General features: G+C 57.4%; 1 protein-coding gene across 2 annotated transcripts in view; it reads left to right on the plus strand.

Moving 5' to 3' along the window:
* COL7A1 (collagen type VII alpha 1 chain) overlaps positions 1-25,788 on the plus strand; it is a 111,970-nt gene that overhangs the window by 72,204 nt on the left and 13,978 nt on the right. Inside the window, exons 82-119 of one of the 2 annotated variants that reach the window (XM_039547904.1) lie at positions 188-250; positions 1,389-1,433; positions 2,402-2,437; positions 3,205-3,240; positions 3,741-3,785; positions 5,445-5,477; positions 5,770-5,832; positions 5,977-6,012; positions 6,369-6,449; positions 7,043-7,111; positions 7,771-7,806; positions 8,312-8,353; positions 8,441-8,485; positions 8,630-8,674; positions 9,065-9,100; positions 9,860-9,919; positions 11,039-11,164; positions 11,985-12,056; positions 13,022-13,057; positions 14,414-14,473; positions 15,023-15,067; positions 15,162-15,197; positions 15,728-15,763; positions 16,334-16,390; positions 17,170-17,241; positions 17,935-18,006; positions 18,193-18,228; positions 18,314-18,394; positions 18,822-18,875; positions 19,684-19,737; positions 19,823-19,885; positions 20,677-20,739; positions 21,779-21,895; positions 23,092-23,169; positions 23,390-23,443; positions 23,775-23,823; positions 24,183-24,215; positions 25,407-25,496. In XM_039547904.1, coding sequence (XP_039403838.1) covers positions 188-250; positions 1,389-1,433; positions 2,402-2,437; positions 3,205-3,240; positions 3,741-3,785; positions 5,445-5,477; positions 5,770-5,832; positions 5,977-6,012; positions 6,369-6,449; positions 7,043-7,111; positions 7,771-7,806; positions 8,312-8,353; positions 8,441-8,485; positions 8,630-8,674; positions 9,065-9,100; positions 9,860-9,919; positions 11,039-11,164; positions 11,985-12,056; positions 13,022-13,057; positions 14,414-14,473; positions 15,023-15,067; positions 15,162-15,197; positions 15,728-15,763; positions 16,334-16,390; positions 17,170-17,241; positions 17,935-18,006; positions 18,193-18,228; positions 18,314-18,394; positions 18,822-18,875; positions 19,684-19,737; positions 19,823-19,885; positions 20,677-20,739; positions 21,779-21,895; positions 23,092-23,169; positions 23,390-23,443; positions 23,775-23,823; positions 24,183-24,215; positions 25,407-25,496 — 2,155 coding nt within the window. The remainder of the gene's footprint in view (positions 1-187; positions 251-1,388; positions 1,434-2,401; positions 2,438-3,204; positions 3,241-3,740; positions 3,786-5,444; positions 5,478-5,769; positions 5,833-5,976; positions 6,013-6,368; positions 6,450-7,042; positions 7,112-7,770; positions 7,807-8,311; positions 8,354-8,440; positions 8,486-8,629; positions 8,675-9,064; positions 9,101-9,859; positions 9,920-11,038; positions 11,165-11,984; positions 12,057-13,021; positions 13,058-14,413; positions 14,474-15,022; positions 15,068-15,161; positions 15,198-15,727; positions 15,764-16,333; positions 16,391-17,169; positions 17,242-17,934; positions 18,007-18,192; positions 18,229-18,313; positions 18,395-18,821; positions 18,876-19,683; positions 19,738-19,822; positions 19,886-20,676; positions 20,740-21,778; positions 21,896-23,091; positions 23,170-23,389; positions 23,444-23,774; positions 23,824-24,182; positions 24,216-25,406; positions 25,497-25,788) is intronic. The other variant, XM_039547905.1, reaches the window with a different exon arrangement.

A 25,788-nucleotide genomic window follows, 5' to 3' on the forward strand; every position in this document is an offset into this window, starting at 1 on the left:
CCCAAAGAGCTGGGCAGCACTAGGGAGATGGGGCGGGGACGGGACTCTGGCCTCCCCTCAGGGAGCAAACAGATCAATATCCCAGCGGGTGAGCCTCTCTCTGCCCGGACAGGAGAGGGTCTCGGGTTGGGTGGGTCATGGTGATTTCCTGCTGGTGTTTGTGACGTGCTGCATGTCCCAATTGCAGGGTGAACCTGGGCAGAAGGGGGAGAGAGGCGAAGCTGGCGAGAAAGGCAGGGATGGCAGCCCGGTGAGTACTGCTAGTGGGACCAGAACTGCTGGAACAGCAGCAGGATGTGGGTTGGGACTGAGGTTCACTGGCAGAGCTGGGGGGCAAGGATGCACTGACAGGGGTTGGGGTGGGTTGGCAGAGGTGGGGGGCGAGGAGGCACTGACGGGGGCTGGGGTGGGTTGGCAGAGCTGGGGAAGTGAGGATGCACTGACGGGGCTGGGGTGGGTTGGCAGAGCTGGGGGTGAGGATGCACTGACGGGGCTGGGGTGGGTTGGCAGAGCTGGGGTGAGGATGCACTGATGGGGAATGGGGTAGGTTGGCAGAGCTGGGGAAGTGAGGATGCACTGATGGGGCTGGGGTGTGTTGGCAGAGCTGGGGTGAGGATGCACTGACGGGGCTGGGGTGGGTTGGCAGAGCTGGGGGTGAGGATGCACTGACGGGGTCTGGGGTGGGTTGGCAGAGCTGGGGTGAGGATGCACTGACGGGGAGGGTGGGTTGGCAGAGCTGGGGGTGAGGATGCACTGACGGGGCTGGGGTGGGTTGGCAGAGCTGGGGGTGAGGATGCACTGACGGGGCTGGGGTGGGTTGGCAGAGCTGGGGGGTGAGGATGCACTGACGGGGGAGGGGGTGGGTTGGCAGAGCTGGGGGGTGAGGATGCACTGACGGGGGCTGGGGTGGGTTGGCAGTGCTGGGGGTGAGGATGCACTGACGGGGAGGGGTGGGTTGGCAGAGCTGGGGGTGAGGATGCACTGACGGGGAGGGGTGGGTTGGCAGAGCTGGGGGGTGAGGATGCACTGACGGGGGAGGGGGTGGGTTGGCAGAGCTGGGGGGTGAGGATGCACTGACGGGGGCTGGGGTGGATTGGCAGAGCTGGGGGGTGAGGATGCACTGACGGGGGCTGGGGTGGGTTGGCAGAGCTGGGGAAGTGAGGATGCACTGACGGAGGAGGGGGGTGTTGGCAGAGCTGGGGGGGTGAGACTGGGCTAGCACTGGGGAGTGTTAACGTGTATTGGCAGGGCTGGGGTGGGGGTCAAGGCTGGACCAGCAAGGGCTAGAGTGAGGTGCTTCAGCAGAGTTGGGGCCTCGGTGCTTCAAAGAGTCGTTAACCCTTTGGTGTCTGTTTTTTACTGTCTGTTCCTTGCCTTGTTTGCGTTAGGGCCTCCCAGGAGAAAGAGGCCTTGCTGGGCTGGAAGGGAAACCGGTGAGTAAAGGTGGGAAGCATCAGCCTGGGAGTGCAGGGTGTGGGAGGGGGCGCATGGAAGTGGGGTGGCCGGAGGAGAGTGTGACAGGCTGGCTTGGAGGCTGCTCGGAGAGGAGTGAGTTGGTCACTTGGGGTTTTCTCAGGAGCCAGAGTCTCTGTGTCAGGGGGTTTAGCTGAGGTTGTCATTCCCAGCTGCAGAGACAGGCCAGCTCCCGGGAGACATGCCAGCACCCAGTACACTGCCTGTTCCCCAGTACCGCCGCTGGGCTCTCTGGAGTGTTTGTGGGACAATTCCCAGGGCTGGCAGGGATTCAGGACACTGAGTGGGCATGACTGAGACCATCTCTGGCCCACATGCAGGCAGGTGAGGTGCCCCCAGCACAGGGGGACAGGGTGTGAGTCAGGCAGGGAGGAGAGACTAGGGCCCCCAAACCAGCTGCCTTTGTTCTGTTTGTCGAGCAGACTCTCTTTGTGCTCTCGGTGCTGGGAGGGTTTGGAACAGGTCCCCAGTGCTGACTGTCATCGAGCTGGTGGGGGATCCCCAGACAGCCCCCGTTTCTTCTTGGGAACACGTCCGTCTTCATTAACCAGCGGGAGACACTAGCTGTGCAGGAAACCCTCCCGCACAAGGTGCCAGCATCGCTGTTCCAGCCCTTTCACACCCCTGTGAGCAGCATTCCCCACTGCGACGTTGTGCTGCCAGCTCACATGTTGTCATTTTGTGTCCTTCCCTTCCATCCAGGGCCCACAGGGCTTTAGAGGGCCTCCCGGCCCAGCTGTAAGTAACCCTTCGTGGTAGGCCTTGGTTCTGGGCCCTGGCTGAGGTTGGCTTCCCCAGCTTTCTCTCTATCCTGTGCAGCAGCTCTGTCTTGGCATCATATTGTATAGGAGGCCAGGCCTGAACTGGGGCTGCTTCAGGGGCTGCTGTGGTTTCGCTAATTCTGCAGCTTTGAATTGCCTCTTTGCAGGGTATGCCAGGCTTTCCCGGAGTTCTAGGCCGACCGGTAGGTGATTGCCTTCCCCTCCTGTCTTGCGCCCCTTCTGCATGTAGCAAGTACATCCTTCTCCTGCAGAGTCTGGGGCGTTTCTGCTTTCAGGAGCAGTCTGCATTGTAAACTTTTCACAGGGAGGCAGAGATCACGCATCTGGAGGTTAGAGCAGGGACCAGGATTCCAGAGATATGTGTTCTAGTCCTGGTTCTGACTCACAACTTTGGACAGGTCACTTACTCTCTCCTGGCCCTCAGTTTCCCCATCTGTAAAATGGGGCTAGTGACTCTGAGGCTTCTCACAGGTGTAAAGAGCTCAGAGATCCTTGGATAACGGTGCTAGAGCAAGGCCCACAATGACTGACTGTAGTGCACAGCTGGTTAAGAAGTTCTGACAGCACATAAAGTGAGAGGATTAAAATCCTGTCTGTCTGTGCCTGGCCCCTGTTGTAAATCCCGTAAAGCAGGCTGGATTTGCACTGCTGCCCCTATTATCCCAGACACAGTGTGACATGCACAACAGCGTGTGGAGAGTATGGGTGCAACCCTGTCGCCCATTGAGTGCGGCTTCCCTCCCTCTGCAGGGCCATGAGAGGGGGCTATGGTATGGTGGCAGGGACACTTCAAATGAGGATAACTCAGAGTCCAGAGCTCAACCCTTTTCCAACCAAAACTCAGTTAAACCCAAAAGCCAGTCGGCCCATCTGACCTCTGCAGTGGCAAGAGGTGATCAGTCTCCCAGAGCCCCCATCCAGCACTGACAATCTCTCTCCTGTCCTGCAGGGCAACCAGGGAGATCCAGGGCCACCAGGCTCAGCTGTAAGTAACACCAGCCTCCTGTACCTTCTGTTGTCCATGGCTGTGCATGTATCAGAGCCACATCTCCGGTGGCATGGGGGAATCTGCTACTGCCTGAACCCCAACATTCACAGTAGTGTCCAGATGGTTCCTGGTGGCTAAAACCTGCTGACATGAGACGTCAGCCCAGCACAGAGCTTATACTGGGAAAGGGGAACAGAAAATGACATCCATTGTCGCTGCCAGAGGCACACAAAGCATTTCCGTTCAGCAGTCACCTCCCTGCCAGCCCTCCCCATGGGGCCTGCAAGAAATGATGTCCTGCAGAGCTGGAGGCATAGCCCTCTGTGTTATTAGCAGGGCCAGGGCGATGCAGAGCTTTTATGTGTGCGGCAGATTCCAAGACAGCAAACCAAACAAGAAGCACATCGGCGCTGTCCATGCTGTACTCCAGAACCAGCTCCATTGCACTGCTGGGCTCTAGCTGTAGCTGGGGATAACTGTCTCCTCTTTCCTTGCAGGGGCTTGTTGGACCACCAGGTGCTCAGGGCCCACCCGGAATAAAGGTGCGTCCCAGACATCAGCTTCTTCCAACCCGCTGGAGGCTGGAACCTTTGGCTAGAGGAAGCTGGAGTCCTACTGCCTTTGCTGGGCTTAGGGTCTCCAGGAGGTTGCGTTAGCTGGAGGAAGCACTGCAGATCAATGAGTTGATACAGAACCCACAGGCATGGCTCATGCATCCACTGGGGAAGGCCTCCAGCTCCCGGGAGCACCAGGCTCCAGGCAGAGCCGCATGTGGGCTGAGAGGGCCATGCATGAGGCTTGGGTGATAGGCACATCCCTGAGCAAGCCAGAAGGTGTGGAGCTGCAGAGCATGCAGAACCCTGTGCTAGCTGGAGGGCTTTGCTGCCCCGCTTAGACCCAGGATTGCAAGGGTCTGATTCCAGGTCAAGTACTGCACACCTATGGGCTACCCTGGCCCCTGTGGTCACAGTTTGTGTGAGATGCAGGCTGTTCCCTTAAAAGGGTGTCACCTGTTTGGAAGGCCCACATGGTGTTGTCCCATACTATGGAAAGAGTGAGACTGGCTGGAGCCTTTGGGCACCCCATAGCACAGGGGAAACCGGGAGGGGGTGACAGCAGGGGAGGCTCCACTTCTCCAGCCAAGTAGGTGAGGGGAGCGTGAGTCACAGTAATGGACCAAATTCACCCCGGGACACGTCAGCGCAGTGAGCCCAGGGCTGAGTGTAGGAAAGGAGTGGCGAGGACAAAGTCCATGGAGGGGAAAGAGCAGCAACCCAAGGCTGGGAGACACTGAGTGTCTTTGCAGAGAGCACTCGGGGGGGTACCTGTCCCCATCAGTGGGTGGACATCTACCCTGCTCTGCCTCACTTAACCACACGCCAGTGCACATGCAGGACCCAGGCTGGCCCTCCTCTGCCAAGCATCCTCCAGCTGCGTTAGCTGTAGGAGGCCTGACGAGCTCCTACCATTGTGGTCTCTGCTTTGGTTAGTTTCCTGGAAATGTTGTTCCAGGGAGTGAGCTGCTGAGTGGGATGAGTAGGGGAGCACTCACTGCAGTAACAGACCCCATGTGGAGCTGGTGGTGTCAGAGCCCCGAGAGTGAAGCTCTGGCATCTCCTGGGAACTTGGGTTAGCTCAGTTCCCAGTTGCAGCTGGAATCCCCCTTGTGTGGCTGCTGGATCCCTCCTGCAGGTCTGAAGAGCTGGAGCTCCCAGGGCTGAAACAGGAATTGAGGGAGAGAGAACTGCACAAATACCACGTTGAACTCTCTCATGCACAGCTCCCAAATTCACCCTTCCTTCCTCCATAGCCAGGCAGCCAGAACTTTAGGTGAGAACACTGAGCCGCAAAGGGTTAACTGAACAGGCCTGAGCCAGATCTGGTTGGCATTCCTTGGTCTGTCACCAGACCCATGCCCTGGCCCCTGTCTGGCAGGAACAATCCCTGGCACACAATCTCGAGAGGCCCATGAGTATTTGCTGTGGTCAGTCGCTGTAGAAGCTGGTATTGGGCGTCCTGTCTCTGCTGAAGTCCTGTGTAGGCTCCTGAGTTGCCACGGGTTGGTGTGACCATCTGAGCAGGTGGTCTGGTTCCTGATAATGTCTGGAGAGGCCAGCTTGAGGCCTCATGGACACCAGCAGCTGGATCTGGGATTGTTGTACCTGCCCGGTGGGGGGTTGTAACAGACTCTCTTATTGCAGGGAGATTCGGGTGAGCCTGGCTCCAGCATTCGGGTGAGTAGCTCTGCCATGCCCTGCCATCTGTGCCCCGTCCCTACTCAGGCTGGCTCTGGCCTGAACTTAGGCCCCTGCGGGACCTTACCCAGTGGGTTCACACCTGCCCTAAAGGGGGTGCTGGGCCCTTTCCTTCGGGGACTGCTGGTGTGTCCTGATTCTGTGACAGGGCAAGGCCTGGGAGCCTGCAGAGTGACTCTGCCTGGGGGGAGATGCTGTCAGTGTGGGACCCACTATCCTAGGGAGAAGCTTCCCCCTGCTCTCTAACACATGCCTCTTTGTTCCGTTGCAGGGCTTGCCTGGGCCCCAGGGAAGTGTCGGCCTCCCAGGCCCCTCAGGCCCCCCCGGCCTTGTGGTAGGTAGTTGGTGTGATTTTTCGCTCATTTGGGTGCCATCAAGGAGCAGCGTTTGAATGGTCTCTGTGCTGCTGCCCAGGGTGGGAGATTAGCGGTTCCTCCTTGGTTGCCTTTGATTCCTGACTGTGTTTGTTTTCTACCAGGGACCACAGGGTGCCCCAGGATTGCCAGGACCAGTGGTAAGCATTGCTAGTGCACCGTTCCCGATAGCCCCCTTGCTGCTATGGGGGGTATGAATTACCAAATTCCCAACTGGCCTGGCTTTGCTGATGGCCCTTCCAATGTCCTGCCACTGGCATTTCTTCTCTTGGCAACCTTTGCCTTTGTGTACGTGTCCATCTGGCAAAGCTGGGCCTTCCTTGGCTGAGAGAGCAGGATCCAGGTGGCCCATTGCGCAGCTGATGCTCGTTTCCCTTCTCCAAGGCCTGGAAGTGGCCGGAGGCGTCCGATGGAGATGCTAGCTGTGGATTGTCAGCAGTACTGTCTACTTCTCCCTCCCTCTGATAATTCCAGCTGCTCCATTCCCGTTTTCTAGGGTGAGACTGGAAAGCCTGGCGTGCCGGGGAGAGATGGAGTGCCGGGGAAGGAGGGAGAACCAGGGCTGCCTGGGAAAATGGTATGTCCCTCACAGGTGCTGGCAGGGCATGTGCCTCTGCTACAGTGAGCTCCAGCAGGAAGGGGAATGGCAGCATTCTCCAGGTACTCGGGTGATGGAGGAGTTAGAAATGCCACAGTCCTGCTGCACTGAGCCTCTCCGGCCTTCCCTCCCATTATGTGTCTGGTACTGGAGACCATGTGGATCAGGAGTTGTTCTACATCTATCTGTGCAGCTGGCTGCCCCTGTGACTCTAGCCCAGTTTGGATGACCCAGGAGGTCTCATCAAACCACAAATTCCAGGGGATGTGGCACCTCTAATCGGCACTGAAAGCTTGGCTTTGAATTCAGAGGGGTTTAGATTTTCCATGGCAGCGTGGTGTGTGGAAGAGTACGTTGAATTCAACCACTGGGAGTGTGGTATGCAAGAGAGCTAAGTCAGGAGCCGTGTATGATTGGCCAGGTTGCCTCCGGGGTGGCCCCACCTCCTGAGAGGGAGCTGGTGGTGGCAGAGCAGCCAAGGGTGCCTGGATGGGAGCATGGAATGGGGGCACAGCTGCACCCATCACGTCCATCTCAGGCCAAGGCTAACAGTTGTGTTGATTGTATGACAGGGTGTGCCAGGACCTGCAGGCCCTGCCGGACCTAAAGGAGCACCAGGGGACGCCGGGCTCCCAGGACAGGTGTGTATGACATTCTCCTATCTCCCTTGGCTCATTTTCTGAGCCAGCTATGGTAGGTTATTAGCTCCCTTCGGTGGATTTTCCTTCTGAAGGTGGGAGTAACTCATCCAAAGCCCAGCCCTGCTGGGTGGGGTGGGCTGAGCTGGCCCCTCTCCTGGGCTGTGGAGTGAGTGTCTCCCTCATGGCCCCTGCCTCTGGGTAATAACTCTCTCTCCCTGCCACCCGGGCCGAGCTCTGATGGAGGTGGGACCCTTCAGCCTGCACTGTAAAGTTGCTCTCCTCCCATCTCAGGGTGTGTGGGGTGACCTAAGATTGACCTGTGTGGGTTGGAGGGGGGTCATTACATCCTCTCCCCACCACCAGCCCAGCATTCCCTGCAGCAGGAATTCTGAATGCAGGTCCCATACGGGGATGGTGAGGAAATGGTGACAGTAGCCGGGGTTCAGCTGGGCTGGACAGCCCTTCCACGCAGGGGTAGGAGTTAGTATCCCACTGCCTAAGCCATGGACCAAGCAGCGGTGCTTACATTGTGCTCTCTTGCTGTCCTCCTTCGTGTGATTCACTCACTTCCTACCCTGGCCCTTGAAGTGAGAAACCTCCCTCTGTCCCTTGTGTCACTCATCTGTTAAATGTCCATATTTCCCCCTGCCTATCTCTAGGCGATTGTCGGTCCTCCTGGGATGAAAGGCGAGAAGGTAAGAGGCTTGGGGGTTAGCTCAGAAATCTGCACAGAAAGCTTCAGAGGGGGAGTGTGGGGACTCCTGGGTTCTTTTTCCAACTCTGGCCCAGAAATTGTATTAATAATAATGCTGTTAGAGCCCAGTAAAAGCCAGAGAGGGAGAGGGTGGTGCTGGAACAGCCTGGAGTGAGTGACCAGCACTTTGGAGCAGGGCTTTCTCAGTGCCACACTGCCCATGCACCTGTGTCTGCTCTGATGCCATGAGCTGCATCTGCTCTGGCTTGCCCAGTGCCAGCTTCCCCAGTGTCTCTTCAGCCACTCCAGCATCTGAGCAGGAGCACAGGGGTCCCAGGCTGCACCAGGAGTGATGGTTTGTGGTGACCAGGATCAGTGGAAGAAGGGAGCCCAGATGTCAGCTCAGGGTGGGAAGGGGGTGGGGAGGCCTGGTGCTCGCTTTGTGGGGATGCAGGGGGCACAGGAGGGTTGCCTGACGTGCTGAGCCTTTGTGTGTTGCTGTCTAGGGCGAACTCGGAGGGATTGAAGGGAACCTGCTGGGTGAACCGGTAAGTTGGCCTTTCACGTCCCTCCCCACTGTTATATCTCAGACTCTGTGCCCAAAGCCAAGCACTAACTCTGCTCTCTACCTGCAGGGTGCCAAGGGCGAGCGAGGCTTACCGGGCCCCAGGGGAGAGAAGGTGAGGAACTTCCCCACACCCCATTGCAGGGAGGGGCTTCCACTCTCTGCTCTTAGTCACCTCCCTGTGATGGCTCCTGGTGCCTTTGGGACCTGACCCAATTCACTCCCCATTGGTGAGTCTCACTCTCTTTCTTCCTGCCAGGGGGATCCTGGAAGACAGGGGGAGCCTGGAGACCCTGGGGAAGATGTAAGTACCATGTAGATGGGGTGCTGGGAATGGCTTGGATCCCCACTGTAGGAATGCTGAGTCCAGAGGCTGGGGGAGGCTCTCCCCTGCTCAACCCCCCCATTCAGGTTCTTGTCCAGGGCCCAGCGCTGGAGTATGTGAGCGGTTTTGATTTGTTTCATTGCCCCACCTGAATGGGAAGCCCTGGCCTTTGCCATAGTAAACATCTGAGCATGGGCAGCTCTAGCGTGTCTGAGATCTGGCTCCAGGGGGAAGGCTACCTTGGTGCATAGTAATCTAGTTCTGTAAAATGGTAACCAGCTCGTGTGCATGCCCTCAGATGTGTACATGTGCAGCGAGTGTGCACAACATGGTTTTTCCTCATTGTTTCCTGTGCTTGTATTTTAACAGGGAGCCAAAGGATCCCCTGGAGTCAAAGGGGAAAAGGTACGTAGCAGCCCCGGTACTTGGGCTCCAGTGTACTGAGCCTAGAACCTCACCGACACGCCCTGTCAATCACAGAACAGGATGCAGTTTGCAGCACTTGGTGGCTCAAACACCCACCTGTGACCTTCCATCTTGCACTCGGGCTCATGTCCCTGAGGTATCTCGCTTGCAGTTTGATTGTCATGTGCTGGGTGGCTGAGGAGCCGGGAGGATCGTGGCAGCAGAGAAGGGAAGGTGTCTGAGTCAGCACGAGACAGAGAGAGCCCTTGGGAGCCCCCAGCTGTGTGTTCAGGGTTACTCGCCTGCTCTGATTGGTGTTTGGCTGGGTAAAAGGCTGATGTGAATGGGCTAATCAGGGCCCTTCTTGCATTGTTTAACAGTGACTGTGATGTTCATGGCTGTGGAAATGGCTGTCACAGTGTCTGTGCCTCATTCCTGCCCTGGCGGGACCCCCCCCGAGGCTGAGAGGGGAGTTTATTCTCCAGGGTCCACAAGCAGGGCCAGCTGAATGCACCCCGTTCTGTGACTGACAGGGCGTGCTGGTGAGGTTCTTGTGATGCGGCGGCTTTCCCACTAGGGACTGACTGAGGCCAGCCATAGATTGCAACCGCGCTCAGTCGCCAGCTGGGGCATAGCTTACTGGAGGATGAGTCTGTCCCATTCCCATCCACTTCTAACCCCTGTATGTCCCTATGTATCCAGGCGTCTGCCCCTCCATGTGGCATGACTTACCATTTCTATTCCATCTGCACCATTCAGGGTTCGGTTGGCATTGGTCTGCAGGGACCCCCTGGACAAGATGGGCCTCAAGGTTTGAAGGTAACATCTCCTAAGACTTTGTTAGCACAGAGAACCTCTGCTTAGTCATACGGGGAGTCTGGGAATCAGAACTCCTGGGTTCTCTTCCTGCCTCTGCCTCTGGCTTGCTGAGTGACTTGGGCCAAGCCTCTTCCCTGGCTCTGTGCCTGTCTCTCTGTTTGTATAATGGGGTTAATGACACTTGCCCTCTTGTTAAACACCTGCTTGGAAGATGCATATTATTATTATCAGCTTAAAACATGGAGTGAAACGCCACGTACTGGCCTTGGCACCGCTCCCTCCTACATTGCTGTCTCCTGCTGTACGTGACCTGTCCAGCCTGCAGACTTTCTGCCAAGCCAGGAAATACTGTGAATTTTTACAACACAAGCAAGACGCCCATAATCTTCCCCCTTCATGGTAAATTGGTTATTTGGTAGATTCTTGAGGCCCTTTGAGTGAGTCACAGGACAGTCCTAGATGGGGAGGTGGCAGGAGCCACTCTAGAAGCAGGACAGGAAGGGCTGGATGCCCCCTCGCCCCCAACACCCTGCCTACCCTGCCCCTCACAGCTTTGAGGCTGAGAGAGACTTGTGCTTACAGAGCTCATGTGGAATCAGCACCACTGTTGCTGGACAGCTCCTGCTGGAGGCCCTGAAGAGCTGAGTCACTCTACTCCTGGTTCCAAACCAATCCTGCAGCAGAGATTTTCAGTGCCCAGTTACCAATGCGAATTACCTCCCTCTCCCTCCGCCAGGCACACCCAGGGAAAGCTACCTACCCCAGTGTTACCGCAGAGCGGGCAAGTGCTGGGATCAGGATATCTCCACTCCAATGCCAGCCATCTTCCATATACAGGCCTGACCCCCTCTCTTCTTGGCTGCCTACTTGTACAGGCCTGAGATCCTTTGCCCTGCTTCTGCCCACCCTCAGCGTGTGGGTGTTTGGCTGAGCTCACCTCCATTTCACTCCTCCCCCGGGGCTGAGTGCTCTGCCCTGCTGGAGTACAGCATTCCCCTCCAGACTGAAACTGAAGTCCCCTGAGGAGTGTGCAGCCCCACCCCACTGCTCCTCTCTCAGCAGTCTGGCATCAGGGGAGTCCTTGCTCAGCAGCACTGTCTCCTTCTGTCTCCCCTCCAGGGTGACACTGGCTTACCTGGCCCACCAGGATCCCCGGGCTTGCCAGGCATCGCAGGGACCCCCGGCCAGCCAGGTCTGAGGGCAGAAAATGGACAGCCAGGCCCACCAGGACCTCCAGGAGAGAGGGTAAGAGGTGCAGTTACCATCCGGCCCTGCGCTCTGGCCCATCTCACCCCTGCTAAAGCACAGCCACTTGGATCACACACCCCAACCGCCCGTACTGCTCAGCACCAAGGGCCAGTTCACCAGCACGACTGCCCAGCTCCCCCAGCTCCAGCCCTGTGCCTGGCCCTGGAGGTGCTTGCAGGGGAGCCAGATTACAAAGGGAGGCCACTGGGTGAGGCCATGAGACATTCCAGAGCCCTGAGGCTTCCTGTCCATGGACTCCTTGGTGCCGGCAGGCAGGGCCTCCTACTGCGGGAGTGCAAGGGGTCGATGAGAGAAGCAAGGGAAAAGACCATGGCTGCCCCCAGACCAGACTTTTCCCTGCAGCGCTTTCCCCAACCCAATGTGAAGTGTGCTCCAGCAAAGCAGCTTCTATCAGCTCCCTCCTGCGACGTGCAGAGAGTCTGCAGTGCCCTCTTGAAGGGTTAAATGTCCTTTCTCCACTCACTCCTCCTCCTCCCTGGTCACGTGTGGTGGTGCCTGCCTGCACTGAACAGGGCTCTCCTTCCTGGCAGGACCCAGGAGTTCACCCCGAGCTGCACAGTCCCCCTCCCATGAGAACACTTGCACTTGCCTCTGCCTGGTGCCCTGAGTGTGAGCTCTGCCCTGGGGGAGCTCGGTGAGGAGAGATGCCCCAGGGCCATGGGGCTTGGCCTCTGCCCTGGAGAGGCCTTAACTGTGCTCCCTTTACAGCCAAGGCCACTCCGGGGCCTTTGCTAGGTGTGAAGTGGGGCCTCACCGTGGCCAAGGCCTCTCTTGATTGATGTATTTTTCCTGCTAGGGTTTGATTGGCTTCCCTGGAAGAGATGGCACCTCTGGATCACCAGGGCCGCCGGGGCCCCCAGGGGCAGCGGTGAGTGTTGGGAATCCGGGGCCAAGAGTGCTGGGTGTGTAGCCAGGAGGAGGAAGATGGTTTTAAGGGGGTGCAGCTATTGCTCCCCCTAAGTCAGCATCTCCCTGTGGCTCTCAGTAGGTGCCCTGCACAGGGTCGGGGAGGGAGAACTGGGCAGGGTGCTGGAAAGAGCCTGCTGCCCTGACAAGAGAAGTCAAACGGCCAAGCTCTCTGGGGAGCAAACGAACAGTGCAGGGGGTGACAGGCAGCTGCCCTGGAACAGGAAAGAGGCCATTAAAACCCAAGCCAATGCCACTTTGCACAGCTCCAAAGGGAGGGATTTAAAAGGTCAAGTGCCCAAAAGCAGGCGGGCTGGGTGTCTAACGCACTTGGGCCATTGCCACAGGAGAGGCACGTTGTCTGCTTGCACACACAGCTGTGACTCTTGCTCGTCACTTGCACACACAGTCCCAAGGATTGTGTGAGATCTTCTAGCCCTCACCCCCAAGCATGGGGTTCACCTCTGGGTGACAGAAAAATCTCTTGCTTATCCCAGTGCAGGCACCCATAGGGGTCTCCCTGTGGACTGGAGCCAGAGCAGCTTTGCATCCAGATTCAGAGCTGGGCGACAGGCTTACATGAGTATCATTGAACTATTCCCTTGAGTGGGTTGGGGTCAGAGAGGGATGGCTGGACAGATGAATATCTGCATTTCTCCAACTAAAACTCCCTCTGCCTGCTTGTTCGCTTGTGTTAACCCTCTGTTGCCACTAGTGCTGCCCAGGGCCAGATAAATGAAAGGGAAGCGAGGTGAGTAGTACGAGTGACATGGCTGAGGTCTGACTCCTCTCCCTGGTGTAATTGTAGTTGGCACCTGGACCAGGGCAGCACTGATCTCTGTATCCTGTGATATAGTAACCCCCCGGGGATTGCTTCAGAGGCCCCCAGGCTGGGCCTGGTACACTGATCTGTCTCTCTTGTTTCAGGGGGCACAAGGCGTCCCAGGACTGAAGGGTGACAAGGTAGGCTCTGGTTTTACCCTTATTGCACCAGCCCAGGGACGGTGCAAGGATGTTTCACGCCCTAGGCGAAACTTCCACCTTGCACCCGTCCCCGAGCCCCTGCCCTGAGGCGCCACGGCATGCTCGGGGAGGAGGCGGGGCAGGGGTGAGCTGGGGCGGGGAGTTCCCCTGCGTGCCCCCTCCTTACTTGCTGCAGGCGGCCCTCCCCACGCTCCTCTACCCCAGCTCCCTCCGCCTAAATGCCGGCGGTGACCGGGGCAGCCGAAGATCCGGTTGCTGCGGTCACTGCCGAAGAAAATGCCACCCCCCAAATCCTAGTGCCCTAGGCGACCGCCTAGGTCGCCTAAATGGTTGCACCGGCCCTGCACCAGCCTCCTGCGGCTCCTGGAGTGGGGGAGGAGGGCATGTATTCTCCAAGGGCCCCAGCTAGAGGGGTTTTTTTCTTGCTTGGTGGATGTTCCCTGTTGCCTTCAAATAACACCTCTCCCCTTTGGGGGATGGGTCACTGGAGGAACCCAGACTTTTCTCCCCCGGTGCGGCTTCGGGGCTAGTGATGTTGATAGACAGAGGTACAGGGACATCTCAGAGCTACCTACAGATGGAGCCCTTGGGGTCAAGGGCATCTCTGACCCATTTGCAAAGGCTGCTCTTCTCCCTTCCTCTTGCCTCTGGTGCAGTGGCTTGTCTCCGAAGAAGCCTGTTGTGGGGAGTGATGGTGGAGCCAGGCCCCATAGGTTGATTCTGGGGCTGGCAATGCTGTTACCGTACAGGTACCGAGGAGCAAGTGAGCTCCTGCCCTGTTGCATGACCCGACTTCCCAGTTTGAGGGCATGTCCACGCAGAGCCAGGCAGCCAACAGACAGCAGCACCCCTGGGGGCGCAGGTGGCACGAGGATCCTGCCGCCTACATGGAAACCTCTGAGCAGCAAGGAGAGGCCATGGCTTTCCGGCTTTGCCACATGTATGATTGTCAAGCCATGCAATCTCTTGTATGTGCAGGGTAGGGTTGCCAATTTTGGCTGGATGTATTCCTGGAGGTTTTATCACATGACATAATCTTTCATTAAAGATTAATCTTTAATTCCTGGAGACTTCAGGCCAATCCCGGAGAGTTGGCAGCCCTGGTGCAGGGCTGTGTCCCATGGAGCATGATGCTAGAGATTTCCGGAGCTGGGACAAAGTGAGCAGGCAGAGGGCATGGAAAGGGGCAGCCAGTGGCTGGATCCAGTAGGGCCCGGGTAGTGCCCGACTCAGGCAGCTTGGGAAGATGTGCAGGATTGCCACTTACCTCGGCTCATTCAGAGAATGCTGCCATTAGCTACAGGGTCACTAACACTCTGTCTCTCTGCTCTGTAGGGGAACGTGGGAGTAGGACAGCCGGGCCCTAGAGGCGAGCGAGGAGACCTAGGGCCACGGGTACGTATCTACCCTATTGCCTCTCCCAGCTGTGAGTGCAGACCCTGCTAACCCACCCCTCTCCCCAGCACAGCACAGCACATCGATCCCGCAGGGCCAGAAAGGCTTTCCAGCCTGCAGTTCAGCGTTGGGGAGCATGGCATGTGCCCCCTTGCGGCACTGGGGACTCCACCAGGCCTTGTGGCTTTGGGATACTGGCACGGCTTTGCATGGGCAGGGGGTATGTGGACCAGTCTTGGAGATTAGAGATGAAGACGACACATTTTGGACCTTTTGAGCCCATCTCCCTGAGGAGAGCCTCTTCTTGGCACACACCCTGGCTGGGGCTGAGGAAAGCCCACAAGTGGGTACCCTGGAGGCATCCCGTGCTCAGGACCCTCCCCAAGGCCGACGTCTCTGCCCTGGGGCTTTGCCTCTCGCCCCCTTCATCATGGATCAGAATGGCAGGATATGGAATTGACCCACTGTGCCCCCGGGACCCAGCTCTCCTGGCCCTGGCCCTGGCCCTGGCCCTGTGCTCTGTCTCACTGTCCTTTTCCTCCTTGGCAGGGTGAAGATGGGCGCCCGGGGCTGGAGGGAGATCGTGGGCCTGCGGTAAATACCTTCCTCCTCCCCTTGCCTTGCCCTTTAACCAGGGGCTGGGATTGGCTCCCACTCGCCAGTGACTCCCCTTCTCTTTTCCCTTCAGGGGCCTCCCGGAAACCGAGGGGAGCGTGGCGACAAAGTAAGCAACCTACTGGTGGGGGGCGGTGGAGCTGGGGGAGGGGAGTCTTCTCCCACCCACCCCTCCATCCGGCCACTATTGAAGTACAAGCACCTGTCCATGGGGTACCCTCCCACTCTGATGGGGTTGGGTCAGGGTATTGCCCAGCCTGCTTGGGCTGCTGGCTGGCCAGGGCTGTCTCCTCTCCAGGGGAGCTCATGGCTTGTTCTCCCTCTTGCTCTCATTTCTCCCAGTTCTAATAAAGTCAGGTGTGAACCTGTTTCCCTCTGATCCTGAGCCTCCTACTCATGCCTCTCAGGACCCCATGAACTTCCCTAGGTTTGGGGTCCCCTAGGCTCTTGGGGCTCCTTCCAACCACTCTCCTCCCCTCTGAGTGTCACGGTTCTGGCGGGTCTCTTTGCTGCTCTGAGGGAGGCCCTCGGGTTTGGTAGTGGCCTGATGGGCTGTAGTGGGAATGGGGCCTGACAGTCGTGAGCTCCACGTGCCCCTGTGCGAGACAAGTTTCTCACCCACGCTCCCTTCCCTTCTAGGGAGACATTGGAGCTATGGGGCCCAAAGGAGACAAGGTGAGTTCCCCATTTACCCGCTGCTAAGGGCTCATTGGCTGATCACTAGCCCCAACTGCCACACCAGAAAGGCCCATTTGCCTTCAGACCTGGGAGTGTCTGGGCCACAGTCCCCAAAGGGAAGTGGGGAAGTAATTCTGCCCTGGCACAAGGCGTTTCCATCTGCCACCTGCACACCAGGCACTCGTGCCCAATTGCAACTTCGCCAAATGCTGCCACAGCATGTCTACCCCACGTGAACCTTTCCAGGGCTAGTGGCCAGCTTTGGCTATGCCCCGACCGGACACTCCTTAGCCCTGGGGCTGCTCCAGTAACCTCTGCCTGTGTCCCTGGGCGGCAGCCCCCAGGGTTCTTGCCACTGGGCTGTATAGTCCTTGGACCTGCCCTTGCTGCGGTGAGGCCCCCGGCAGTGTGGGAAGCTGGACTCTTGACTGGCTTGATGGCCAGCAGATGGTCCTTGGGCACATGACCCTGTTTAAACCCATTGGATTGCAAACTGCAGCATGGGTCAGTGGTTTATTCTGAGCTCTCATTGGCTGCTGTGTGGTTTTTTCCCCCCCCCCTGTGCAGGGTGAAACTGTCATTGTGGAGGGGCCGGCTGGAGTCCGGGGGAGCAAGGGGGAGCCGGTAAGAGCCCTACCCCATAGAGCAGAGGTTTTCAAACTGTGGGGTGCACTCCCTAGGGGGCTGTGGGGAACGTTTGAGAGGGTGAGCATCGACACCAGGTGGCTTGGGCCAGCCCTGCACGGTGGGGCTCAAGCCAGCCCCACACCATCTCCACCCACTGACTCACCTCAGCGGTTCACCCAGCCTGCAGGTCAGTGTCAACATCCACCGTGGCTGCACTGATTTCTGTTCCCAGCAGCCTCTGTGCCCAGTGATGGCTCCGCCTCCAGAGAGCATCACACGTGCCTTCCCCCACCCTGAAAACCCTAGTAGGGAGGGACATGTATTGTGTCTATTTTTCTCTGGGTTGGTGCGGTGCAACCAAAAATTATAACTCAAAATGGGGCGGGGTGGGGCTCAGCTCAGAAAGTTTTTGAAAACTGCTTCAAGGGCCCGTTGCCCAGGGGCCAGAGTGGGCTGCTCCCAGGATGCTTTGAGATTTATCAGCCTGGAGGTGTTTCCTGCTATTGATCCTGTAGCTGCTAGGTCCACCCCGCCCCACCCACGACCCCCTCTTGCCTTGGGGTTCACACCCTAGATCTCATCAGATACTTCTCCTCTGTATCCCCTCACCCCTGTCCCCACGTCCCTTTAGCCAGACAGACCAGACTCCACCCCAGGGATCTCCCCTCCAGTCCCAATTCGTGCCTTTCTCTTCTCTGAATCCCAGCCCCTGGGTCATCCTCCTTGCGCTGTCAGGGGACTGACACCCGGCACCCTCTGCTCTTTCCCCTGCCCAGGGAGACCGCGGCCTGAAGGGGATGGAAGGGGAGAAAGGCGACAAGGGTGACCCAGGCCTCCCAGGAGAGAAGGTACGTGAGTGAGCAGCTGGAGGACAGGCAGGTGGGTAGGGGAGCATGCCTGTCTGAAAGCTGTCCCAGAGGCTTGGGAGAAGCCACAGAGCACTGGAGTCTTGGCAGGACTGAGAGCAGGTGCTGTGATGACTGGGCACTGTGGAGCACAGCCAGCCCAAGGACCTAGGAGCTGGATGCTTTGTGCCCTTTGCTTGCTGTGAGTGCAGCCATCGAGAGAGGAGGGGCCTTAGGCTGACGTCAGTGGGAGCTGCAGGGCCCGGTTATGGAACAGAGACCGGCAAGGAGGAGGACGAGAGAGGGGCGGGTCACTGGACACTGATGGGGAACAGGCTCAGATGTGATGGAACAGGCTCAGTTCCAGCCTGCGTTATACTCTGCTGATGGCTCCGGGGCACCCCGTCCTGGCCAGCGCCAGCCCCCCTATGCCACTGGCAGTGGTAGGGGTGCTCAGCAGAGAGTGGCCCCTGGACACCTCCTTTCCCGGAGGTGCATCAGTCTGACGTGGAGGGGAGTTGGCTACTGAGTCACTGCCGTGGGGAAGCAAACCAGGGACATTTTGTTTCTCTCATTTGGGGACCTTTTGTTAGAACCAAATATAATTTCAGAGGCTGGTTCTGTCCCTCCAGCTGCCTGGTGGGAGCAGGGGGCGCTTTCCTCAGGCTGTGCACTGATGTGTGCTTTCACCCGCAGGGAGGAAGGGGCGAGCAAGGGGAGAAGGGCTCCACAGGCTTCCCAGGAGCACGCGGCCCTGGGGGGCAGAAGGTAAGAATAGCCACAGGTGTGCCCAGCCCTGCACATGCCACTCGTGCTCAGATGTAGGTGTCCCTGCAGGTGCGTGTGCACACAGCCCTGCTAGACCATCTGCTGTCCCAATCCTGGCACGTACCTGCGGGCGTCACTCCGGCACCCAGCCCCTCTGGCCCTGACCCAGTGTCTTTTCCTTTCCAGGGTGAAGTTGGCAAATCGGGAGACCCCGGAGAGTCGGTGAGGAACTTTCCTGTGCTGCTGTTTCTCACCCATTGCCCAGGAGCAAAGCCCGAGAGTCACTCTACGTTTCTTCTTTCTCCAGGGCCTGCCAGGAAAGGATGGAATCCCAGGAGCAAGAGGGGAGAAAGGGGACACAGGGCCACTGGGAATGCGAGGCCCTAAGGTGGGCATTTCCTTTGTCTGTCTGTCTGTCCTCCTGTGACCCTGAGAGAGCCTGCCTGCCTGCCTGGGCCAGACGTAGCCCTAGGGCAGACCAGAGGGAAGCTGAGCCCACTCACGCCAGTGTCTTGGGGCCAAGCACCTTGGGGAGAGAGGAACCCCCCCCCCCGCCGTGTGCATTCAGGATCAGTGTCAGGAAACCCCCAGACCACCAACTGGCCCCTGGGAATGGGCTTGGACGCAGTGCACCCTCCTAGGAATGTGTTCGGTGGCATCAGCTGCAAGACATTGGTGGCCTTGATAGCCCGAATTTCTCCCCCTTGATAACTGATACCCAGCATAGACCCTGCCTGCAAAGCCAGCCCCCTGCCCCAGGGATGAGTGGCGCAGCAGGTCACAGAGCTGTGTCGTGACTTCTCTCTTCACTGCAGGGGGATCGGGGAACGAAAGGTGCCTGTGGCCAGGATGGAGATAAGGGGGAGAAGGTGAGTGTTCATGAGTGCGCACAGTTGACCCCCCCTTCTCCACCCAGTCAGCAGAGGTGGGGACACTTGGATCCAGAGGCGGCAGAGCCACCACGCTAAAGGAAGGTGGGACTGCAGTGCGTTGGGATGTGCCAGTGAAGCCGCCCTGTGCTCCTCGCAGAGCTGAATGGGTCCCTGGGGAAATGACTGATGCTTAAGGGCTTCTAAGGGAATAAAGGCTGCCCTAGGGGCCAAGAGGCTTATGGGAAGTGGGGATAGATCAATCCCCATCTGGTAGAACCCAGTGGAGCTAACTCTGGGCCCAGTCTCACCCCCAGGGCAGCCTGGTCATGTCACTTGGCTGGGGTGCTATGGAACTAAGCTCCATTAGGCCAGCACTGGCCCTCTGAGCCACCAGCGAGGTCTGTGTGGCGGACGAGGGAGGGGCCTTTGAGAAGCCCGAAGTATCAGCCCTGCAGCACTGGGGCCCCAGGGATGCTGTGGAGGCTACTGAGGAGATTGAGGAAAGCGGAGGGGACCCTCAACCCCACCCCTTTGGAGCCCTAGTGTTGTACGCCGCAGCAACCCCCAACCCAGGAGGGGTGAGTCCATAGGCAGGCGGAGCTGTGTGGCATCGCCCTGAGCACTGCTCAGTGGACTGGCTTCCCTTGGAGTGGAGGAGGAAGCCATGGGCTAATATAAACTCCATCGGTGAAGCAGTCTGTGCTCTAGGCATGAGCCCAGCATGGAGGGGCCAGGGCACTGTCCGGGCTGGTTCCCCATCACCCTGCTGTCTCCTCTGACCCGTGTCGCCTCCTGCCTGCTCTAGGGCGAGCCGGGGATTCCAGGCCGAATGGGACTTCCAGGAAGGAAGGGCGAGCTGGTAAGCGCACCCAGCTGGCTCCAAGAGCAATGTGACATGAGCACACCTGGACTGGCCAGAATGAACATCTGGTTTGTTTTCCTAGGGAGAGCTGGGCATGCCTGGAACCCCAGGAATCCCGGGGAAAGAAGGTCTCATGGGACCCAAGGTAAGGATTAAGGAGCAATAATGTTTGGGGAGTGGAGCAAGGTCTGTGGATGAGGGGTTGCTGAGAGGCTTGGTGATCGCCCTCTTCAGATCCTGGCCTTCCTTGGCCGCAGCTGCCTCGCTGACTGTTGGTTAATAGCGCACGCCATGGCACGTGCCCACGTTATGTGCAGACAGTGGGATTTCTCCAGTGCTGCTAATAGAGGCACCAAAGCTGCCAGAGGCTCCTCATTAAGATGACGCTACAGACCTTTCCAGTGCACTCAGACCTGAGCGTGGGGAAGTCATTAGATGCTGGGACATGATGTTTCTGATCTAACTGCTGTTAGACTCTGTACAAACCTGAAATGTGGGGCCCAAGCTCACCTGACAATGGCACCTCTACCCAGTCGTGGATTAGCTACTGGGCCAACGGGGCCTGTTCCCAGGGACCCTGGCCAATTGGGGGGCCCTGGAAAATGGGCGACCCCGTGCCCTGACCCGCTCCTCCCGCCCGGCGCTCCTGAGGAGTGGGGCAAGCCCCTGCACCCTGACAGCACTCCCTGGCTGGGGTGCCAGGCTGGTGGAGTGGGGCAAGTCCCTGAGCCCTGATCCACTCCCTGGCTGGAGCATCGGGCTGGCAGAGCGGGGAAAGCCCCTGTGCCCCAAGCCTGTTCCCTGGCAAGAGCGCTGGGGCGGGGCAGGGACTGCAGGCAGAAGAGGTGGCCTGCTCTGGCTCCACAAAACTGTAATCTGCCAGTGTCCCTACCCCAAATCTCCCTAGAAAAACCACCTTGTTCTTTGCCTTCCCAGGGTGACAGGGGATTTGATGGTCAGCAGGGAGCCAAAGGAGACCAGGGAGAGAAAGGAGACCGGGTGAGTTCTGCTTCACTAAGGGCCAGACTCCAGTGCCCTTGAAGCTCGTGTTAGTGGGATCAGAGCTTATCCCTAAGTTCTTAGGAGTTTGGTAACTTCCCCACAGGAGCCTTCTCCTGCTGCTAAGGCAGAGCTCTGGTGCCCCGACTTGCTAATTGCTGGACAGTTTTCAGACACTGACCATCGGTAGCTTGTTGCCTGTTAACCAGAACCGGACACTGATGTGTCCTGTTGGGTGTAAGGATATGCCTGACCAACTGGAGAACCATAATTTTCTAACCAAGACAAGGGTCCCAGCACTGACTTGAAATTCCTCAGCATCCTCCCTTCCAGAGGATTCTGGCACGGCAGAGCCAGTGCGTCAGGCTGTGGCAAAAGTGGGGCTGGAGCAGGGTCAGTTCACTGTTAGAACTCCCAGGTGGTGAGAGCAGTCACAGCCCTGCAGGCCTGATGGAGAATATCTGTGATTCTTTCACTGACAACTGGTACCGTCTGGCATCTCCCCACAGATCCACTGCTGTCCTGCAGCTTGGGGGTGGGGGTAATGGGGGGGTAGAGCATCTATGCCATATTGCCAGCCCCAAGTGTTAAAAAATCAGGAATCAAGCCCTAAAAAAATCCCAAGATTGGCTGAAAATTTGACTTTTTTTTTTTAAAACAACTAAATGTTGGGTTCTTTACCTTGTGGTTTGGGGGCCTTAAGGGTGCACTCGGGACACATTTTTCAGCTTCTCTCGGCAACCAGGAGGGCGAGACGCTCGCTCTTTTAAAAATGCAAGTTGAAATTCTCACGTCATCACAGAATTTGAGGAGCTGGGGTTCTAAGAAAACCCTCAGATGTGCTGGATCTTGTGATGAAATTGTGAGAGTCGGCCACACGTCTGTCAATAGACGACGCCTATCTCCAATGGTACAGAGCAGGTCAGTGCTGCGGGAGATTGACTGACTCGGTGTGGGCCAAGGTGCCAGTCTGTCACACTCCCAGTTTGTACTGCCCTGTGTGGGTCGTGCTCTTCCTAACCCCTGCCTCTTTTCTCAGGGTACTCCAGGCATCATTGGCTCCCCAGGCCCTAGGGGCAATGATGGAGCACCTGGCCCACCCGGCCCACCAGGTAGCGTTGGCCCTAAGGGCCCTGAGGGGATTCAAGGGCAGAAGGTAAGAACCTCTTCCCTGTGCATGGCCATTTCCCTACAGCTTCTACCTACCCCTCCCGACCAGGGCAGTGTTGCCCTCTGAATGGCCAGCAGGTGGCGAGCTCCTGTCTCCTGCTGCCTCTGGAACTCCACAAGGAAACAAAAACTGGACCCCAAACCTCAGTGCTCTCCCAGCCCTGGCAACAAAGGGACCAGTGTCTGAGGGGGAGCAGCAGCCTTTTCTGTGCAACATTCAGGAGCAAGAGACCCCCTGAAGGGGGAGAGAGAGCTTGCAGGAGTTCCTTGGCAGGCGCAGGGTGGAGAAAACAGTTTACCTTCCCGTCCCATCTGTTTCAGTTCTGCCTGGTCATATCCCCATCCCAGGGCAGTGAGGAGAGCCCCAGACCTGGCTGCAGTTAGCAGGCAGCGAGGAGGTGGTAGTTAGACTCTGTTTAAGCAGGATCGGCTCCATCCACCTTCTAAATCTATGAACGGTGCCATGCGAGTGATGTGCAGAGGCTGTTGGAGTGACAGGCAGTGTTTCTCACTGGTTAGAGCAGGGAGCTGGACATCAGACTCCTGAGGTGTATTCTCAGCTCTGTCACTGGCTCACGCTTTGACTCGGGTCAGTCTCATAGCCTCTCTCTATATCTCTGGGATGATTTCCTCGCCCTAAAGGGGCAGTGGCCTTCATTAATGAATGCTGCAGCATGCCTCCGACCTTGCACTGGAAGGCACCCTGCAGGGGTGCAGTGTGTTCTGTGTTCTGGAGCACTGCTATTTCATGACATCCCATTCACCCACAAGATCCGCTTCAGGGTTGCCCTGAACCCAGCCCGAGGACATGGTGCGTGGTGTCTTCCCCCCAGTGCTGCATTTTTGGTCAGATTGGATTGCTCCTGTAGGGGACAGTTCTCACCTACAAGGGCACGGGGGACCTGCGTTTGAGGACTTCTCACTGGGGATAGGGAGATGAAAGCAGAAGAGTCTAATGTTTTGGAAGCGGCTGAGAAATCTCTCTCGAAATAAGTGAGACTGTCAGGCGTACCAGCTCATTTAGAGCTGCATCTAGGGAACAGCCCCTTTCCCTACAAGAGGGAGCTCTGGGGCGTGGGGAGGATGGTAGATCCGGTTCTGGGATACTGCCCTTCTCTGGGTGGCCCAATCCTAGAACTCCCCTTGCCGGCCAGTGTCTCAGTGTGTATGTTCCTGCTGCAGGGTGAAAGAGGCCCTCCAGGGGAGTCGACTGTAGGGACCCGAGGCGTCCCTGGGATTCCAGGAGAGAGAGGAGATCAGGTTTGTAAGCATGTTTCTGACCCGTTGGTTGTGCATTGCCTGGTTGAATGCTTGGCTCTGTTTGGACATATTCGCTGTACCTTGAACCCCACCTCCATCAGGCAAAGAGGAGAGCTTCCTAGGGGGCTGCCAGGGTTCTGCAGAGGGTGGGTGTCTCCTGGCTCAGGGGGTTGCTGACTGTGTAGCATGTCTCTTGATTTCCTGTTTGGCTTGTTTTCAGGGGAATCCGGGACTCGAAGGCTCGAGAGGAGAGAAGGGGGACCCTGGCATGACGGTGAGAAGAGAGCTCCCTGAGGTCTTGGAGCAAAGCCCTGACCCGCAATGACAACACATCAGTGCTACTGCGCAGTCAGTCAGAGCAGTGGGATACTTCCCTCTCCCAGGGGCTGGGACTGGCCCTTGTCATGCCTTCCTGCATGGCAGGCTCGAGGCTTTTCCCCTTTACAGTTTCCCTCCAGGTCTGGCTCAAGTGTTGGATTGCTGGAGTGGGGGGAGACTGCTCTTTTCCCAGTGATCCCCAGAGCAGCTGAGGCAGGCTCATGGTGGGCTGGGGGGCCGGAAGGCATCTCTTCCCTCTCTCTTCATTCCCTTGGTTTTCTCTGCAGGAACAAGAGATCCGCGCATTTGTCAGGCAGGAAATGAGTCAGCACTGCGGTAAGTGAGGCTTCACCTTCCACTTGGGGCTGACTGACTTCTCAGCAGCACCACGGCTCCGATCGCGTATCACTACAGAATCGTCCCCTTCGCTGTCTCCTTCTCCGCCCTCTGTCCCTTTGCCCCTTCCTCTCCCCTTCTTTCGGTGACGTTGCATGTGCCATGACTCCCACATCTGGAGGTGTTCAGAGTACAATGTGCCAGCCGCATGTGAGCATTAGGGGCCTATCAGTCTAGTCTGGCTCTCTGTCCCTTTCCTGGTACCTGGTGGTGAGGCAGGCCTGTGCCAAGTGCCAGGATGCTGGAGAAGGCTTTCCCCATGGATTAAGCTCCTCTTTTCTCTCTTTCTCTCCACACAGCTTGCGGAGGGCAGCTCTCCTCTTCTGAACCACGTGAGCACTGATTTCTTGTAACCCCCTTGTGCACCCTGTAATCCCAATTTGCAGTGCTGAGCAGCAGCAGCCCTGTCATTGACGAGCAGGTCCATTCTCCCAGATATGTAGCAGGTTTCATGAAAGGGGCATAGCCTCTGCTGGAAGGTCACATGCAGCTAGCTTAGCCCTGTAGCACTGATTGCCAACAGAAGAGGCAGCCCTGTGGAGATGCTGGCTTGGCAATGAGCCCTTGGAGACTTGGCAAGAGTGGCTGGGTTGGTAGGGGAGCTGTCACTGAGGGTGACTGGCTAAGCCAGGAGCAGGAGATGATAATGGAAGCTAGAGCGGCAAGGGCAGAAGAGGTGATGAGTGACATGGTGCAGTTTGAAACATTCCTCAGTAAGGTCTCAAGTCTGGCAGCACTCGGGGTGTCAGTGAGTGCAGTGGGGATTCTGAGGGGGTAGCATCAGGGAGAGAATCCCTATAGGCAAGGAGCACTCAGTAGACGCCAAGCCTAGAACTGCCAATAGGGCAGTCTCAGCAGAGCTCCAGAGGCCGGACAGGAATGCATGGCCAGGCATCTGACAGCAAAAGGAGAGTGCTGCACTGGGCATCCCCAACCTGAGACAGCATCTGACATGCTACACCAAGATAGCGAACAGAGCATCACAGCAGCCATCCCTTCTCTGACCCAGGGTCCAATGCGGCTCTCTCCCACTCACTTTGGACAGACTGCCAGTGGGCAGAGTTACTTATGGGTAGTTGTGCCTGGAGAAGCCAATACTTGTGATACCAAGGCACCAAATATATGGTAACAAGCTTGTAAAAGAACAATTATTGTAAAAGCCAGGACTGAGAAATCACTGTAGCCAATACACTAGAGTAAGGAGAATAAGATGTCACAAGGACATTGACAGACTCATCCAGGGTGAGATCCGTTCCTGCACAAGGGCTAAGTCTGGTATGGATCAGGGGAGGAAGAAAGAGGTGAGTGGGGGAAGGGAAGGAAAGAGAGGGCTGGTGAGGAAAGCAAAGGGGAAGAAGGAAGGAGGGTTTCATAGCAGGTTCCCAGAAACGGTAAAAGAACAGCTGAAGAGGAGGCCAGCGGAGCAGCCAGCAGCGTAAGCATGGCAAGGAGGAGCTACGACGCAGAGGTAGGTAATGTTTGGGCAAACGTGACATGAATTATTTGCCTGATTGTTCTCAAAGGAGGATGGGGGACACATGCAAGGAACAGACAAAAATCTTCCAGGAGAGGAAGAAGAAATACCAGAGGAAATCAGGATCACGGCAGAACAGGTGATTGAGAAAGCAGAGCATCTTTCTAAACCACCCGTGCCAAACCCACCCAGAGCAGAGCCAAGCAGACTCCATCCTTGAATGGCTAGAGAGAGTGAGAGAGATTATCTTCTAGTAGATAATTCCACACTGTTTCCAGCCAGACCCAGCAGGCTGTACCAAGCTGGGAAAAGGCTGAGTTTAGAATCAGAGGCGTCATTCGTACAGGGCACAGTGTTCAGAGGCTTCTCAGCATTCCTGTAGTACCTTCCTATTTGTGTGTAGAATCTGTGACCACATGCCTCATCCAGAG

The sequence above is a fragment of the Mauremys reevesii genome, linkage group 7 (assembly GCF_016161935.1).
Source record: "Mauremys reevesii isolate NIE-2019 linkage group 7, ASM1616193v1, whole genome shotgun sequence".
NCBI classification, from domain to species: domain Eukaryota; kingdom Metazoa; phylum Chordata; order Testudines; family Geoemydidae; genus Mauremys; species Mauremys reevesii.